The sequence below is a fragment of the Pygocentrus nattereri genome, chromosome 16, assembly GCF_015220715.1.
Source record: "Pygocentrus nattereri isolate fPygNat1 chromosome 16, fPygNat1.pri, whole genome shotgun sequence".
Taxonomy (NCBI): domain Eukaryota; kingdom Metazoa; phylum Chordata; class Actinopteri; order Characiformes; family Serrasalmidae; genus Pygocentrus; species Pygocentrus nattereri.
The window spans coordinates 37,570,981-37,586,998 of record NC_051226.1 but is presented as its reverse complement, the minus strand read 5'-3'; the positions used below and the strand labels follow the sequence as shown (position 1 = coordinate 37,586,998).

General features: G+C 49.7%; 2 protein-coding genes across 2 annotated transcripts in view; both read left to right on the top strand.

Annotated features, from left to right (window-relative positions):
• The window catches only part of ccni (cyclin I), a 22,651-nt gene extending 13,949 nt beyond the window's left edge, over window positions 1–8,702 (top strand). Inside the window, exons 4-7 of the mRNA XM_037546107.1 lie at window positions 263–337; window positions 2,636–2,776; window positions 5,320–5,553; window positions 7,281–8,702. Coding sequence (XP_037402004.1) covers window positions 263–337; window positions 2,636–2,776; window positions 5,320–5,553; window positions 7,281–7,697 — 867 coding nt within the window. The 3' untranslated portion in view covers window positions 7,698–8,702. The remainder of the gene's footprint in view (window positions 1–262; window positions 338–2,635; window positions 2,777–5,319; window positions 5,554–7,280) is intronic.
• A 2,088-nt stretch (window positions 8,703–10,790) lies between these two features.
• On the top strand, window positions 10,791–14,272 carry LOC108439561 (ankyrin repeat domain-containing protein SOWAHB). Its single transcript, XM_017718027.2, has one exon. The coding sequence runs from the start codon at window positions 11,642–11,644 to the stop codon at window positions 13,892–13,894; it is 2,253 nt and encodes a 750-aa protein (XP_017573516.1). The 5' UTR covers window positions 10,791–11,641; the 3' UTR covers window positions 13,895–14,272.
• The last annotated feature ends 1,746 nt before the right edge of the window (window positions 14,273–16,018 follow it).

Below are 16,018 nucleotides of genomic sequence, written 5' to 3'. Positions count from 1 at the left end.
GGCAGTGAGCACACTTGCCCGGAGCGGTGGGCAGCCCTATCCACGGCGCCCGGGGAGCAGTTGGGGGTTAGGTGTCTTGATCAAGGACACCTCAGTCATGTGCTGTCGGCTCTGGGGATCAAACCATCGGCCTTCCGGTCACAGGGCCGGTTCCCTGACCTCCAGCCCACGACTGCCCTTCCATAACACACCACAGATTAGAGGCTGTATTAACCAGCTGTACAGTCACTGAATGTCCTCCTTTCTCTTTGTCTTCTCTCAGGCTCGTCCCAAGTACCTGCGCTGTATCGCCATCACCTGTTTCTTCCTGGCCGCTAAGACCAGCGAGGAGGACGAGGTGAGTGTCTGAACTGATTCAGGATCAGCCTGAAGATCAGCAGCTCACACACTGCTGCACTCAGACGCCGCCGCCAAGAGCGACGTCCTGCTGAACTTCACAGCTGCGCCAGTGTGAATATTACGCATGCTCCACATGTGACGCCCCCTTGTGTTTGACACGAGATAACAGCCACTAAACAGACAGTGTCCTATTAGATCTTAACAACAAAAGTCTAAAGCAAGAGCTTCAGCTACGTCTCCCTTCATCCGTGTTGGGGAGCAGTTGTGAAGGTTTGATGCTGTAGTGTTCTTCAGCCTCAGAATTAAGCGGGATGTGAACCTAAAGATTGGCGTTAATCGTAATCAGCCTTACGCACATCAACAGTAAGAAACATGACTCATAAATAAATCGATGCTATGAGCTCGGTGGTATATAATGTGGCATCAAACAGAAAGAAAAACTAAAATTGTTTACTTTTTTGTTTGTTTTGGTTGTAAAGCGGTTCGGTGTGAAACGCCCAGTCAGAACTGCTCACAGTGGTGGTGATAGGAACCAGACGTCCCCTCTAAAAGCTCCTCACAGAAACTTCCTACATGAGATGGTTATGAATTCGCTGCCTGATGACCGAGACGCTGTTTTATGAAAAGATTTTGGTGTAAAATGTTTTAATCCACTCATGTTGAAGGGGTACATGACTGGTGCTGTGAGTCTCAGATTTCCCACTAATTTATCCTCATCATCCATATAAAACTCCAGAGGCACGTGTAGGTTTACTGGTGGTTGTGGATAGTATATAAATCGGCGATGTGTGTGCAACCCCTGGTTCCCGTCACCACCACGGTGAACAGCTCTGACTCGGTAAGTTTCACACCAAACCGCTCTGAACGGCTCCGTTTACATCTGATCCATTAAATTATGCAGACGTTTTAAAACGTCAGTGGAATCTCACTTCAATAAGTGCACTGCGTGTATATATAGGGTGTATATAGGGTGTATATAGGGTGTATATAGGGTATATATAGGGTGTATATAGGCTATATATAGGGTGTATATAGGGTATATATAGGGTGTATATAGGCTATATATAGGGTGTATATAGGGTATAGGGGCAAATATGGGGAAGAAATCACAGCCCCGTATCCAAAAAATGGGGACGTTGTGAAAAATGCCTGCATTTCTTTGAAAATGCTTCAAAGACAACATATCAAATGTGTAAACTGAGAAATTTTATTTACATTTTTTTTTCTAATATTTGCCCAATTTGGATTTGATGCCAACAACATGTTCCAAAAAAGTTGGGACAGGGGAACAAAAGTGTGTAACGCTAAAAAAACCCCGGTAATTTATTGACAGCAGGTCAGTAACATGACTGGGTATAAAGAGCAGCTCGGAGAGGCGGAGTCTTTCAGAAGTAAAGAGGAGGAGGGGTCACCACTCTGTGAAAGACTGGACCATCAAATAGAGCAACAACTCAAGAAGAACGTTCCTCAACATAAAACAGTGAAGAGCTTCTGCTTTCCATCGTCTACGGTGCAGAACATCATTAAAGACTCAGAGAATCTGGAGAAATCTCCGTCTGTGAGGGACGAGGCTGAACACCAGGATCTGCTGGCCTTGAAATGATATGTAAATATTGTCAACGTGTTCAAACAAACCCAGTCCACAAAATCCAAGCTGTGACGTCACAAGAAGCAACTAATTTACATATGACATCTGCCCGTTCCACCTACAGCAGTTTAGCCCCACCCATTCATGCTGAAAATATAAGGTCATTTTAGCTCAGGACTGTTTTTCCCACTGAGACACAGCCAATCAGAACTGAGCTCATTTACATATCTCAGGCTTAAAGACGCAGCAGCACATACAGCCTTGTTAATTCTACAGGATAAAGGGAGGTGTTAGTGGTAGTCGCCCCTCATTCTCTCTCTCTCTCTCTCTCTCTCTCTCTCTCTCTCTCTCTCTCTCTCTCTCTGTCTCTCTCTCTGTCTCTCTCTCTGTCTCTCTCTCTCTCTCTCTCTCTCTCTCTCTCTCTTGCCTCTCGCTCTCTCGTTCTCGCTCTCTCGCTCTCTCTCTCTCTGTCTCTCTCTCTGTCTCTGTCTCTCTCTCTGTCTCTCTCTCTGTCTCTCTCTCTGTCTCTCTCTCTGTCTCTCTCTCTGTCTCTGTCTCTCTCTCGCTCTCTCGCTCTCTCTGTCTCTCTCTCTGTCTCTCTCTCGCTCTCTCTCCCTCTCTCTCTGTCTCTCTCTGTCTCTATCTCTCTCTCTGTCTGTCTCTCTCGCTCTCTCTCTCTCTCTCTCTCCCCCCTCTCTCTCTCTGTAGCGAGTTCCTGCTCTGAGAGAGTTGGTCAGCAGCAGTAAATGTGGCTGCACGCCCTCAGAAGTCTTGAGGATGGAGAGGATCGTTCTGGATAAGCTCGGCTGGGACCTGCACACCGCCACGCCGCTCGACTTCCTGCACATCGTGAGTGGCACACAAACATACAGCTCACATACAGAGAGGACTCGGAGTAAATTCGGTGCGTCCGTGTTAACAGAACACGGCACTGGAGTGTAGAGTTCAGTCAGAAGTGCATCACTGTCCACTCACTGTCCACTCTATTAGACCTTCCTACCCTGTGGGTCCACCTTGTAGATGTAAAGTCAGAGACGACAGCTCATCTGCTGCTGCACAGTTTGTGTTGGTCATCCTCTAGTCCTTCATCAGTGGTCACAGGACGCTGCCCACAGGACGCTGCCCACAGGACGCTGCCCACAGGACGCTGTTGGCTGGATATTTTTGGTTGGTGGACTGTTCTCAGTCCAGCAGCGACACTGAGGTGTTTAAAAACTCCAGCAGCACTGCTGTGTCTGATCCACTCAGACCAGCACAACACACGCTAACATACCACCACCACATCAGTGTTACTGCTGAGAATGACCCACCACCCAAACAGCACCTGCTCTGTGAGGGTCCATGGGGGTCCTGACCACTGAAGAACAGGGTAACAGAGTATCAGAGAAACAGATGGACTACAGTCTGTAACTGTAGAACTACAGAGTGCAGCTATACGGTCAGTGGAGCTGATAAAGTGGACAGTGGGCCTTGTTTAGACATCTTTTTAAATTTCTTCTTAAATTTGATCTCAAGAAAATGTCTACAGCACTCTGTGCCCTCGAGTGTTTGTGCAGATTCTGTTCTTAACTCAAACGTCGGTGTATGTCAGAATCTTTGGGAGTGGATTTTTAAGAAGCTTCTTCTTAAGAACAGCTGGTGAATGTGGGCCAAAGTGTGAAGAAACAACAAGGTGTACTTAATCAGGTGGCTGGTGGTTGGATAGTGTAGTGGGCAACACCTCTGCCTTCAACCCCCCCCCTGCCTGGGTAAGCACCCTACACCAAACCAATAGGAGTCCTTGGGCAAGACGTCTAACTCTACCTGGATACGGGCGTCTGCCAAATGCCATAAATGTAAGGTGGCCAGTCTGTGTGTAACAGTAGAGTAGAAGGATCAACACCCCGCTCAGGCTGAAGCCTCCTCTCAGTGAAGGTGTGGGTACAGAGTGCATTCCTGCTCTAAAGAAACACTTCAGTTTCTAAAGCAACATGAGACAATAACAGCTTGTGAAAGAGGCTGAGCAGTTGCCACATGCCTGTCATACCAGTGCCGGTCACACAGGCTGAAGTGCAGTCTCGGAGAGGAGTTTCCAAACAGGGAGAGCTTGAGGTCAGAGAGGCCACCAGGTTGTTTATTTAGTTCCATATTTTGTTAGATTTGTGTTCCCACTGGGGACGTGTCTAGACCAGATCTGAGCAGTCCTGAGAGGTTTGGGAATTAGGGAGCGTCCTGGTGGCTAAAAATGCCACTGCAGATTTTGACTGAGTTGATAGACGGATCAGTAGGAAGCCTCTCCGATTTTCAGGAGTATTGATTATTATCGACAGCTCATCTGGATACTCGAGCCGACACGGATGGGGGAATTTACTCTATCGTAGCCTAATGGACTATAATAAAAGTAAAAGTAAAGTGGAATGAACAGTACGTGTACTTATTGATTAATATATTAAATATATTCAGTATTAATATCAAAACGTAAAATCCTGTTTGCCGTTTTTCTGTCAGTTCTTTCACAAAATGATTATCACCTCTGAAGGAGCTTCACTGGCTTATTTGCCCATCACTGTGATATATCATCACCTTATTGCGCAGGTCTGATGGGTGGATGGACGGATGAAGTAGATATACAGGGAGATTCACTAGAAAGAGGCCCCGGATATTCTGCTGTAACTCCCGTTAGGATGAAGCGATCTGAACTAAACGAATCTGCTACACGCCGCGCCGTGTGTGTGATCGAGTGCATTACACGCGACGCTGGAACTGATCCCCGTTTTCTGCCAGACACATGAAGGGGTACGGGGGTCTGCACCTGGGAGCTGCAAACAGAGGTTAAACGTCACGACGGCTGTCCGGCGCCTCCCTCGTCACTCCGACGCAGGCGCTTCCCGGCTTGTTCGAGGCTCCGTACACTCAGGAGCACATTGCACACCGTTTCGTTCAGATTGATTCGTCCCAGCGAGAGTTATTACAGAATATTCGGGGCCTCTTTCGAGTGAATCTCCCTGTACTTTATTAATTCTGAGGGGAACAGCAGCAACAAAACTGTACAAATCACATTCGATTAAATCAGCCAATCAGCTTCGTCTTCAACTAAGACACAGGCTGAGGGTTACAGGGTAGATGAGCACCTTAAACTGGGATTGAAGAAGTTGAAATGAGATTTAATCAGTTAAAACAAACGAAAAGAGAAAATCTCAAAGAAACATCATCACTGTTGGAACAAAACCTTGTATCTCCATTTATTCGTTCATTCATTTATTCATAAGGTTTTTCGTGGTTAAAAAACAGCTGCATGAAAATTACAGGACAAACGGACCAACAGACCCAGACGGCCCTGAGTTTAGGGCCGTGTGCTGGAATGAAGGGGAGCGTTTACATATTGCCTGATCTTTATTCCTCTCTCCCTGTAGTTCCATGCGACGGTGTTCAGCTGCAAGGCGGTGCGTCTGAGCGGCGTGCTGTCCGCGCTGGACCGATCCCAGCATTTGGCCCTGCTCACCCAGGAGCTGCTGCACTGTCTTTCCCACAATGCACTGCTGCCGGTGCGTGGCTCCACACTGGCCCTCGCCCTCGTCACGCTCCAGCTGGAGAAACTCTGTCCTGATTGGCTCGCTGTGACCGCGGACCTGCTGCGCAAAGCTCAGGTAAAAGACACTCAGGTGCACACAGACGCCCTTTGAACCCAAACATGCGCGTACCTGACTTTATGACTCTACACGCATAACGAGGCACAGGACTCGCCTCACAGGGCGCGGGCACAGTAAAGTCGGTGTGACGACGAATCTGTGAATTCAGACAAACTCAAACCGTCTGTCCAGCTGTGTTGAGCCCTTTTCACAGAAGCCATAAAATGCAATGTCCATCTGCTTTGTGGACACATTGCTCAGCGGATCTGGCAAAGTTACAGGAGAAAATTCCCCAGTTTAGTCGTTTCCAGTTCGTTCGGACTCCCCCAATCACACAGTACTATCAGCGCCAGGAGGGTGAAGGCAGAACAGCTGAACGCACTCGGAGGAAAGCGCCAGCCGGTGGATCTGTTACGTCAGCTAACAGACGGCTGCTCTTTCAGTGATGGGGGGAGACGGGGGGCCATCCTACCCACCCAGAGAGCGAGGCCAGTTGTGCTCTCTTGGACTCCAGAGTCACCAGTGATCGAATTAGCGACCTCCCGATGATGAAAATATTCTATTTGATTGAATTTAGAGTGATTTCAGAGACCCAAGCTGATTTCCATTTTACTGCAGTTACTGCAGTGCTGAGAATGATCCACCACCCAAACAGCACCTGCTCTGTGAGGGTCCATGGGGGTCCTGACCACTGAAGAACAGGGTATCAGAGAAACAGATGGACTACAGTCTGCAGCAGCTTTTGAAAGCGGAAGCTGTTTAAATGTAAACGCTGAATAAACGTGTTTAAAGTGTCTTCTGCCGTTCCTCAACATCACATCATCTCACACCACTCTTACGGCTGTGAAGCTTGGTCATGTTGAAGGTCAGTGGCTGCGTGACTCCTCAGCGTATAGATTCTCATTGTATATTTCAGTGATTTGAGTTGTAAACAGATTCAGTGGGTTTGGTGTGAAATGGTCCAGATGTATTTACAGTGGTGGTGATGGGAACCAGGCGTTGCCATGACTACAACACAGATATAGACACTTTATTTACCATCCAGAACCACCAGAGAACCTACACGAGTCTTGTGTGGAATGTTGATGATGGAAAATGGTGATAAATATAATAAAGAGTCTGTTTTGCCCTGCATGTGGTTCTCGTTACCATCATAAAACAGCGTCTCGGTCATCAGGCAGTGAATTCAGAACCAGTTCATGTAGGAACTTTCTGTGAGGAGCTTTTAGAGGTGGACGTCTGGTTCCCATCACCACCACTGTGAAAAGTTCTGACTCTGTAAGTTTATCTAGAACTGAGCGTTTCACACCGAACCGCTCTGAATTAAGATTGAGATCCTTTTTAATCCCACAAACGGGGAAATTCCCCCTCCGCATTTAACCCATCCGTGAAGTGAAACACCACATACACACTACTGAGCACACACACACTAGGGGGCAGTGAGCACACTTGCCCGGAGCGGTGGGCAGCCCTATCCGCAGTGCCCGGGGAGCAGTTGGGGGTTAGGTGTCTTGCTCATGGACACCTCAGTCGTGCGCTGTCGGCTCTGGGGATCGAACTGGCGACCTTCCGGTCACGAGGCTGGTTCCCTGACCTCCAGCCCACGACTGCCCATGACTCTGTTTACATCTGAACCACTTTATTATACAGAAATTTTGGAAATTTGGTGAGACGATCCCTGTGTTGGGATTGCTTCATCATTTCTATCATGAAGTTTCTTATTTTAATGTCTCTCTCTTTCTCAGATTGTCAGCTCTGAGCTGATTGGCTGCAGAGAGCTGGTTTCACGTTGCCTGTCCACTCACACGGCATCCCTGCCTCCCAACACTGTATACATCTGCCAACCGCTGCGCCCCCCTCCCCCGGAGTCTCGGGACAGCCGAGTCTTGCCCCCTTGGCACCTCTCGGCCGTCCCGACACCGCCCGCCTGCTCTCACAGGGACCGGAGCCCGTCCGGTGACTCCAGCCTGATCCCTGACCCCACCCTGCCCAGGTCCTGTGCTTCCCTGCCGCTCCGGAGGAAGCCCTCGACCAAGCGCAAAGTGGAGCAGATGGACGTGGACGAATACTTCGACGGCATCAAGCGCCTCTACAACGAAGACGGCCCCCAGGAGGGCGGATCTTCGCCCTGCCCGGCGCTTCAGCCGGTCACCATGTCCTAACGATACAGCCAGGGGTCAAAAGGGCAGCTGAAACATCGCAGGCCTGCAGGGGGCGACAAATCAACAAAGGCCGAACCGCAGTTGTGGCGCTTCCTCCAGCTCCGGAGCAGAACAGAGCCCAGACTCGCGTATAATCTGTATAGCTCATACGCTGCAGTTCATTTATGAGCCTTACAATAAAATTTATTTAAAAAAAAAAAAAGACAAAAAAATCAACATAAAGGAAAAATCTCCACAAAAAAGTAGCAAAACTTCTCCTGCCCCCTCGTCCCACTTGTGAAAATCTACCTTTATATACGTGTGAGTGATGCCGTTTGTCTCATTTATCCGTATCAGAACATTTAAAATAATCTTCCGTCTGTTTTTTCCCGTCACGTCCTCTCACTGTGGGCCGTGTCCTCCTTCTCTTCGTCTCCAATGAAGCGCACGGCACTCCTGAATGTACAACTGGTGTGGATATTGTTTATGATGCCAGGGTTAAAAGAAATTAGAATTAATGGAGATTAACGTTTATTTTCGTCTACTAGATTGTAATATATCTTTATTTATGATCAGTCTTCCCCTCTTTCTCCAGCTCTCTCTTCCTCTCTCGACGGCTGGGTCTCTCTCACTTCGTGGCTTGACCGTTGTTTATTGAGACGTGTGTGTGTGTGTGTGTGTGTGTGTGTGTGTGTGTGTGTGGCTGTTTGAAGGGTGATAATCTCCCTATCACTTCTCCTAAGAGAGCATTAAGGTGGCATTAGTGGCCGCAGGCGCGGGAGAGGGTTTAGTGTTTGATCAGAGAGGCGATGTAACTGTAGGATCTCTAACACAAAAAAGAAAGAAAAAAATGCACAAAACTGAAATACAGGAAAAAAAGAGTCTTTAGAGCGTCACCGTTCCCTTTCGCTGCCGATGATCCTCCCTGCTCTTTCATCCGGCTCCGTTCTGCTCCGGGGGGCCGAGGGGCGACCAAACTGCTGAAACGTCAAGGCAAAGGTTCAAATAAAAGCGTCTACTGCACGACACGGCCTGGGGTCTTTCTTTCTGTGGTAGTGGACAGACTTCAGTTCAAATGACACGTTTTGTGGAGTTTCTAAGTGACCATTAGTGAACTCGTCCTCCGGGGAACCTAACGTGGCATTTTTCAGCCAATTTTAGTGCACAATTTATTTATTTACAGAGTTTAAATGATAAAGTGAGCCGTAACTTTTGCAGTGGCCACGTTTTATTTATTATACGTCTTAATGCCGATAAAGAAGCGTTAAATTATATAAAATCTGGACTCGGAGGAATAAACCGTTTATTTTAGTGCAGTAACCCGTCACCATCAGATATCACCATCAGATATCACCATCAGATATCACCATCAGATATCACCATCAGATATCACCATCAGATATCATCATGACATATCGATCTTTCCGCCGATACCAATACAAGTCCGATATTGTGCATCCCTGACCGATAGACGGACAGACAAGGCCGTAACTGGGTGTTCAGCCTAGTTTCATTCAGCATGCAGCTTTATTTGTTAGAGACGCATGATAATCAGAATCATATCGGCAGATAATTGCTTTAAAGACTGATGAGCATCAGACAGACGTTCAGATCGGACCCGTTTTAAGCTGCTATTTTGTTTGAACTCGCACACGATGCTCCGCCCGGCTGCTTTAAAACCTCTCGGAACCACCGGTGGGTCCAAACCGCACTCGGTCATGTTCTTCATAACGTTCATACTCCATAAGCTCCATTCAGAAGCTGGGCGTCGTGTGAGGCTGTAGCTCTTCTCTCCAGTCCAATAGACGGTGATGTCATTTTAAACCCTTATAATAAAAGAAGCTGAACTTTGTTTTTCTACTGAAAGTCGAGCCGTTTTTCCCCAAATCTGGGCTCTAAACTATAAACAGACGGCGTCTCTTCAGTGATCTGCTCTGGAAACATCACTTTTAGAGAACAACACAAAGAGCGGTGCAGATTTTTGGCTCTCAGCAGTGAATATAGTTACATATTTATATATAGTGATATGTGGAGATCATATCACATGTTCTGCTCATTTGAGGGGCTTTTACAGTAAATAAATAAATAAACTGCATTTATTTCCTGCAGTTACTGATTAAATTACCTTACGACTCGGTCACAGAAATTGAGATGGACAAACGAAAATATACCCTGGAGAACACGGAGGGCAAAACACGTGTTTTAGGCCGCAAACTCCTCAAAACTATCCACAAAGTGTGTGTGTGTGTGTGTGTGTGTCACCAGGCAGTGCATTCCTAGTCCTCTTTCTAATGATTTACAGAAGAAGGAAAAATTACTTTCGTTTTAGTGGAAGTGAATGGAACCAGATTTTTTCCCCAACTTGTTTTGGTCCACTCATCATGAAATTCACACTCGGCATAAAGAGCAGCAGGAATTTCATAATTCTGTCCAAAAGATGGAGATCATGGTTTTGTTCCAGTAGCAGTGATGTACAAGTTCAGGGGACACTAGTTGGTTTGGAGCGCTGTCGCCTCCCAGTGAGAAGGGCCTGGGTTCGAATCCCCGGCCGGGCGACCGGGGTCCTCTCTGCGTGGAGTCTGCATGTTCTCCCTGTGTCTGCGTGGGGTTCCTCAAGGTTCTCCCACAGTCTAGAGACATGCAGTCAGGGCATTTGGACTTGGTAAATTGCCCCAAAGGTGTGATTGTATCAGTCAGTCTGTCTGTCTGTCTGCCCTGCGATGGACTGACTGCCTATCCAGGGTGCACCCTGCCTTCCGCCCAATGACCGCTGGGATACGCTCCAGCACCCCCCCATGACCCAGAGGGATAATCGGCTTAGAAGATGTGTGTGGTTGGTTAGGACAGTGAATAAAGCGGCTTTGTTCTCCACAATCAGAATGGGTGGATTACTGAATGGGCCAGTAGGGCCCAGTGACCAGAAGGCCAGAGGCGGCTCGAATACGTTGGATAAACGAACAGCCATTGATGTTCATGTTCAAATGACTCAAGGAATAAAGTGAATGTCATGTTCCCTAAAGCTTTAGATCATCCCGGAGTCGGTCGCTGCGATTGAAACTGGACGTTCTACCTGTTTTACGTTTCGGGACATTTCTGTTCATAAAACCTTAAAACGCTCCGACACAATGGAACACATTAATCATTAATTAGGCTAATTTAGTTTATTCGTAAGACAAAAAAGATGATTTGCACTGTTGATCAACACAAACATGAACCACTGCTTGATCTCACCACTCATTTGGTCTCCAAGGGCCTCGCAAGACCCCCGGTCCATCCCTGCCAACGAACCATTTCCCATCAAAACCACTCTGAGTGACTGCCCACCTCTCGACCACTGAACGCAGACCAACCCAGCACAAGATCCACGCAGTGTTTCCAAAGGAAGCTTGAAAGTATAAAAATATACGTGAGGGAAACAAACGCAACTGCAGTGAAACCAAGTTTTCTTTGGGGACTATTTTGCCTCAGAACACCCAGAATGTGCCCCTCCACCGTGAGCGGATCACAGTAAATGGATTAAGTGGTTTTAGGCCACATGTTGACCACAAAACTAGAACTGTGAGGCATCAGGCAGTGAATTCAGAACCACTTCAGTGAGGAGCTTTTAGAGGGGACGTCTGGTTCCCATCACCACCACTGTGAGCAGTTCTGACTCGGTAAGTTTCTCTAGAACAGAGCGTTTCACACCGAACCGCCCTGAACGGCCCTGTTTACATCTCAAAGAGTAAATTAGGAAGGAATTCAGAAAAATGGGCGGAGTTCCCCTTTAAGAACACTCGAGAACGTGTGGTCCTGCTTGCCCGGAGTGGCCTTCATGGCGTAAGGCTTCCCTTTCGAACTTTTGGAATTTTCCCGTTCCACCTTAAATGGAGCCAGCAGTTACATTCTGGCGCCCCATTTAAGGTGGAACGGGAAGATTCCAAAAAGAAGCCGGAGTATTTTAGACCCAGCCCCGCTGTGGCTCCATGTTCCTCTGCCAGGTGAGCGGAGCAGGTGGAGCTGTTGTTACGCGGCGGGGTGGAGCTCCAGGTTCCCGCCTCCACTCCTCCACACTTCACGGTGAACGTCGGCGGCGAGGAGAGACGCTGGGCAGGAGGCGTCGAGCGATGGCCACGGACTTCAACCAGGACTCGGTGCTGCGCTTCCTGCTCGGCCGCGGAGGGAGCGCGCGCAACGCCGAGCTCCTCACGCACTTCACGCGCTTCCTGCGCGAGGAGGAGGACGAGAGGGCGCGCGCGCGGAACCGCGAGCTCTTCAAGCGCTACGTGAACGGCGTGGCCACGGTGGTGAAGCGGGACGGCGGCGTGTCGTACGTGGTGCTGAAGAGGAGGTACCAGCAGCGACTCGGAGACGCCGCCAAGCCGTCCTCGAGAGGCCGAGGCGAGGAGAGCGCGCCGCGGAGAGGCGAGGCTCCCACCCAGAGGAAGCCTCTCAGGAACGCCGCTCCCGACACGCCTGGCGTCCTGCCAGCCGCCGGGATCGTCAACGACAACAACAACGACGTGGAGGCTGTCAACTTGGAGAGGTCCGTCAGACGCCCCTCACCGCCGGCGCGAGCCAGAGACGCCCCCAGGTTTAGCCCGGACTCTAAGCGGTCGAGCGGCAGCGGCCACAGCTCTGAGGAGTGGAAAGGCCCAGTGGAGACGCACAATAGTGTTTACAGTGCCAGACCTGGACAATTGAGAGAAGTGGAAGGTTTCGGCCAGACGTCACCTCGCGCTCCTTTCCAGGAGGTGAGCTTGACCCCTCCGCTCCTGGACGGGCCAATTCTTTATGAGTCATGCGATGAGCCGTATGAGGGGCCGGAGCCATCTCCTTGGCCTTTTCCCATCCCTCTCGGACAGTCCCAGATTTCCGCCTCCAGTCCGTGTTTGGCCGACATCCCCGGCGCCGTCTCCAGCTTGCAGCCTTGCAGGCAGGGAGGTCTGAGCCAGAGCAACGACAGCTTCCTCACGCCGAATCGCTTTGGTCAGTTCTACATCGACGAAGAAGAAAATTATGAGGCGACAGAAGTTCCGATCAACCCTGCGCACCAGAGGCGCGGTCTGCCTTCGCAAACCCTGCACCCTCCTGAGCTCAGCCAGTACCAAGGCCTTTGCTCCAGCCAGAACAGCCTTCCTCTGCCCTCCTCCGCAGACTCCGACTGGCCCCGGGTGCTCTTGCGGGACAGCTGGTCCAGTGAGGATGTGCGAAACTATCAAGGCGTCATCTTGGAAGGTGGAGAGCAAGTGCGGAACACTGTCCGTCATTCTCACGAAGCTGAGCTGTTGTCGCAGTTCCATCGTCCAGAACGTCTGGTCACACCTTGGCACCACTCCACCGGACACCTTGACGAGGAACCTCGCGCACCTGCTCCAGGTTCGATGCCAGAGGAAGGGGCCCGTCTTGGACCCGTCGCACGGCGACTGTCTCACCGCATGCAGAGCCGCATGTGTCGGAGTCTGGGCTCAGACCTGGATCAAGCCTTCCGTGAGGGCAGTGACAGCAGCCGACTTAAGAGACTTCACCGGATCTCCTCGTTCCTCAGCGTCACCTCCATCTCCTCCAGCCGGACACACAGCACCCTGGACGGGTTGTCCTCCGCCGGCTCCACTCGCAGCCTGGGTCACGACTCCATGTCCTTCAGCTCCCGACACTCCCAGGTTCCCTTGGAGCCCCGGGAGCACGAATGGTTTGTGAAGGCGGCGTCAGGCAACTGGAGTGACATCTACGCCCTCTTCAGAGAGGATCACAACCTGCTGAACAAGCGGGACATCATTTCTGGATACACTGTCCTGCACTGGATCGCCAAGCATGGGGACCACCGGGTCCTGAACACGCTGTCCTACGGCGTGAGCAAGGCAGGGATGACGCTGGACGTGGACGCTAAAAGCGCCTGCGGCTACACGCCTCTGCACCTGGCCGCCATTCACAGCCACAAGAGCTTCCTCCGGGTCTTGGTGCACAAGTTCAAGGCCAACGTGGCCCTCAGGGACAGCAGTGGCAAAAAGCCGTGGCAGTATCTGGAGAAGTGTGACGACTGGGACTTATTGGAGCTGCTTGGCGCTCCCCGGAGGACTTCTGGGGGTGGTGCAGGGGGGCAGTGGTCTGCGGAGAAACCCCCAGTTCTCTCTAGCGCTCCATCAGCAGCTACAGTGAAGAGACACTCGTCACTGGCTGCATTGTTCAAACACAAGTCTCATCTCAGGATCTCGGCCAACTCTGAGACCTTCTTGTAAACGTGGGTCGTCGGAACGTCAACAAGTGGTTCTCCCTGCTATAATGTGACCAGTGCACCTCACGAGGGTTCTGTTATGGGGCTGGTATCGCAGGGGAAACACTATCTTGTGCAGTGCGGTGGTCAAGACTGGACTTTGATACCCCGACTCTTAACTGGGGCTGGAAGGGAACAGCGCCACCTTAACCAGCACGGCTGTTTTCAGTTTACTTCATATTGGAAACACCTTTTGTTTGTCCTTTATTTGTAAGCGGGCGATGGACACTAGAGGTTAAACTGTCCACTTTTCTAACTCTCTCAGCCAGTATTGACCGCCTGACTCGGTAACGAGGCTGAGTGTTAATTCCACACGGTTTATTAAAAAGTTTTGGGCACTTCGGAAGTCACAAGTGTTTCTCTTTCACTCAGACGGGGATTTCTATTGAAACCCCTACCTCACTAAAGGGCGAGGACACAAACAAAGCCATTCATGATTATTTACAGAGATCAGTTCAATGCCTCTAAAGGCTTCCTCACATGCATACCTGATCTCTATGTTTTATGATAGTTCTGAGAATTATTTTGGTCTAAAATGTGTTTTTTAAACCAATCCATACTGGGGAAGTAACATGCAAGGTGTTTTTTTTACCACGTGTAGGTTCTCTGGTGGTTCTGGATGGTAAGTAACGTGTCTATGTCTGTGTTGTAGTCATGGCGACGTCTGGTTCCCATCACCACCACTGTGAAGACGTCTGAACCGTTTCACACCAAACCCTCTGAATCTCTCGGTTTATCATCTAAAACACTGAATTATACAGAAATTTTGAAAACTCGGTGGAGTTCCCCTTTAAGTCTGTGGTTTATCTAGGCAAACTGTCCTGTCCGGAGAGCTGAAGTGGACTGGTGTGTGTGTGTGTGTGTGTGTGTGTGTGTGTGTGTGTGTGTGTGTGCGCTGTGTAAACAGGAGTGATGATGCTGTACTGTTTGCTTCTCTGCTCAGGCAGTTTCAGCTGTACCTGCTGACATCCTTCCTCCTCATTATCAGCATTTATTCAGTCCTGCATTCATTCTCCAGCCTCCTGGGGAGCCTTTACTCCAAGGCCTGGGTCTTGTTTGTGATGTGTGAGCAGGGAGAGGAACCGGCTCTCTGACCCGATTCCTGTAATCTAGGAAAATATCCTGCTTAAAACGGCGTCCGAGTTCTGGCCGAGCTCTTTGGCCACTGTGCTCTGTCATTTAACTTGGTGCTTTCTTCACAGTGGTGGTGATGGGAACCAGACGTCGTCGCCATGACTACAACACATTTTATTTACCATCCAGAACCACCAGAGAACCTACACGAGTCTTCTGAGTTTATAGGGAACGTTGATGATGGGATAACAGATAAAGTTTTTCTCAGAAGCTTTCATGAAACAGCGTCTCAGATATCAGGCCCGAGTATTCAGAACCATTTCATGTAGGAACTGTCTGAGAGGAGCTTTTAGAGGTGGACGTCTGGTTCCCATCACCACCACTGGGAACAGTTCCCTAGGCGTTTCGCACCAAACCGCTCTGGACTTCCCCTTTAAACAAGTTGAGTCGTCTCCTTCACTGAACATCCTTTCATGCATGTCTTATGTAGTTATATTACATGGTGAAATACCGCCGCTGTGGTGTCATCAGTGGTGGAGATAAGGGCCTTCAGCGGTTTAATGTTTAACCGTCGGTCACCTGCATCGATCTTGCAGTGAATCTGAAATGATGCCAGCAGAGTCGCTGTTTTTTGGCAGAACAGCTGCATTCCAGCTCTGCCGTTGCCGGGGTGACACCACAGCAGCCTGCGCTTGGATACGCCGGGCTTGATCCTGCAGCACAGGCGATGATGAAGTGAACAGAGCTGTAAACAGGAGATATTTCCATAAACTCACTCACTCTGGCTTAAAGGGGAACTCCACCATTGGTTTAGAGTTCAGTGGTTGATGTGCAGAGTCACTGCAGGCCCAAACTGTCACGAAACGGCGTCTCGGGCGCAACCACTTCACGGACTAATGTTCTGTGAGGGAGCGTTTAAAGGTGGACGTCTGGTTCCTGTCACCACCACTGTGAGCGAGAGAGCATGTCACAGCAGACTACCCAGGATGACTCCTCAAGGACAGTCTCTCATCAA

Excerpts from the sequence above, each read along its gene's own strand:
- LOC108439561 (XM_017718027.2), top strand. The coding sequence starts at position 11,642 with ATGTTCCTCTGCCAGGTGAGCGGAGCAGGTGGAGCTGTTGTTACGCGG.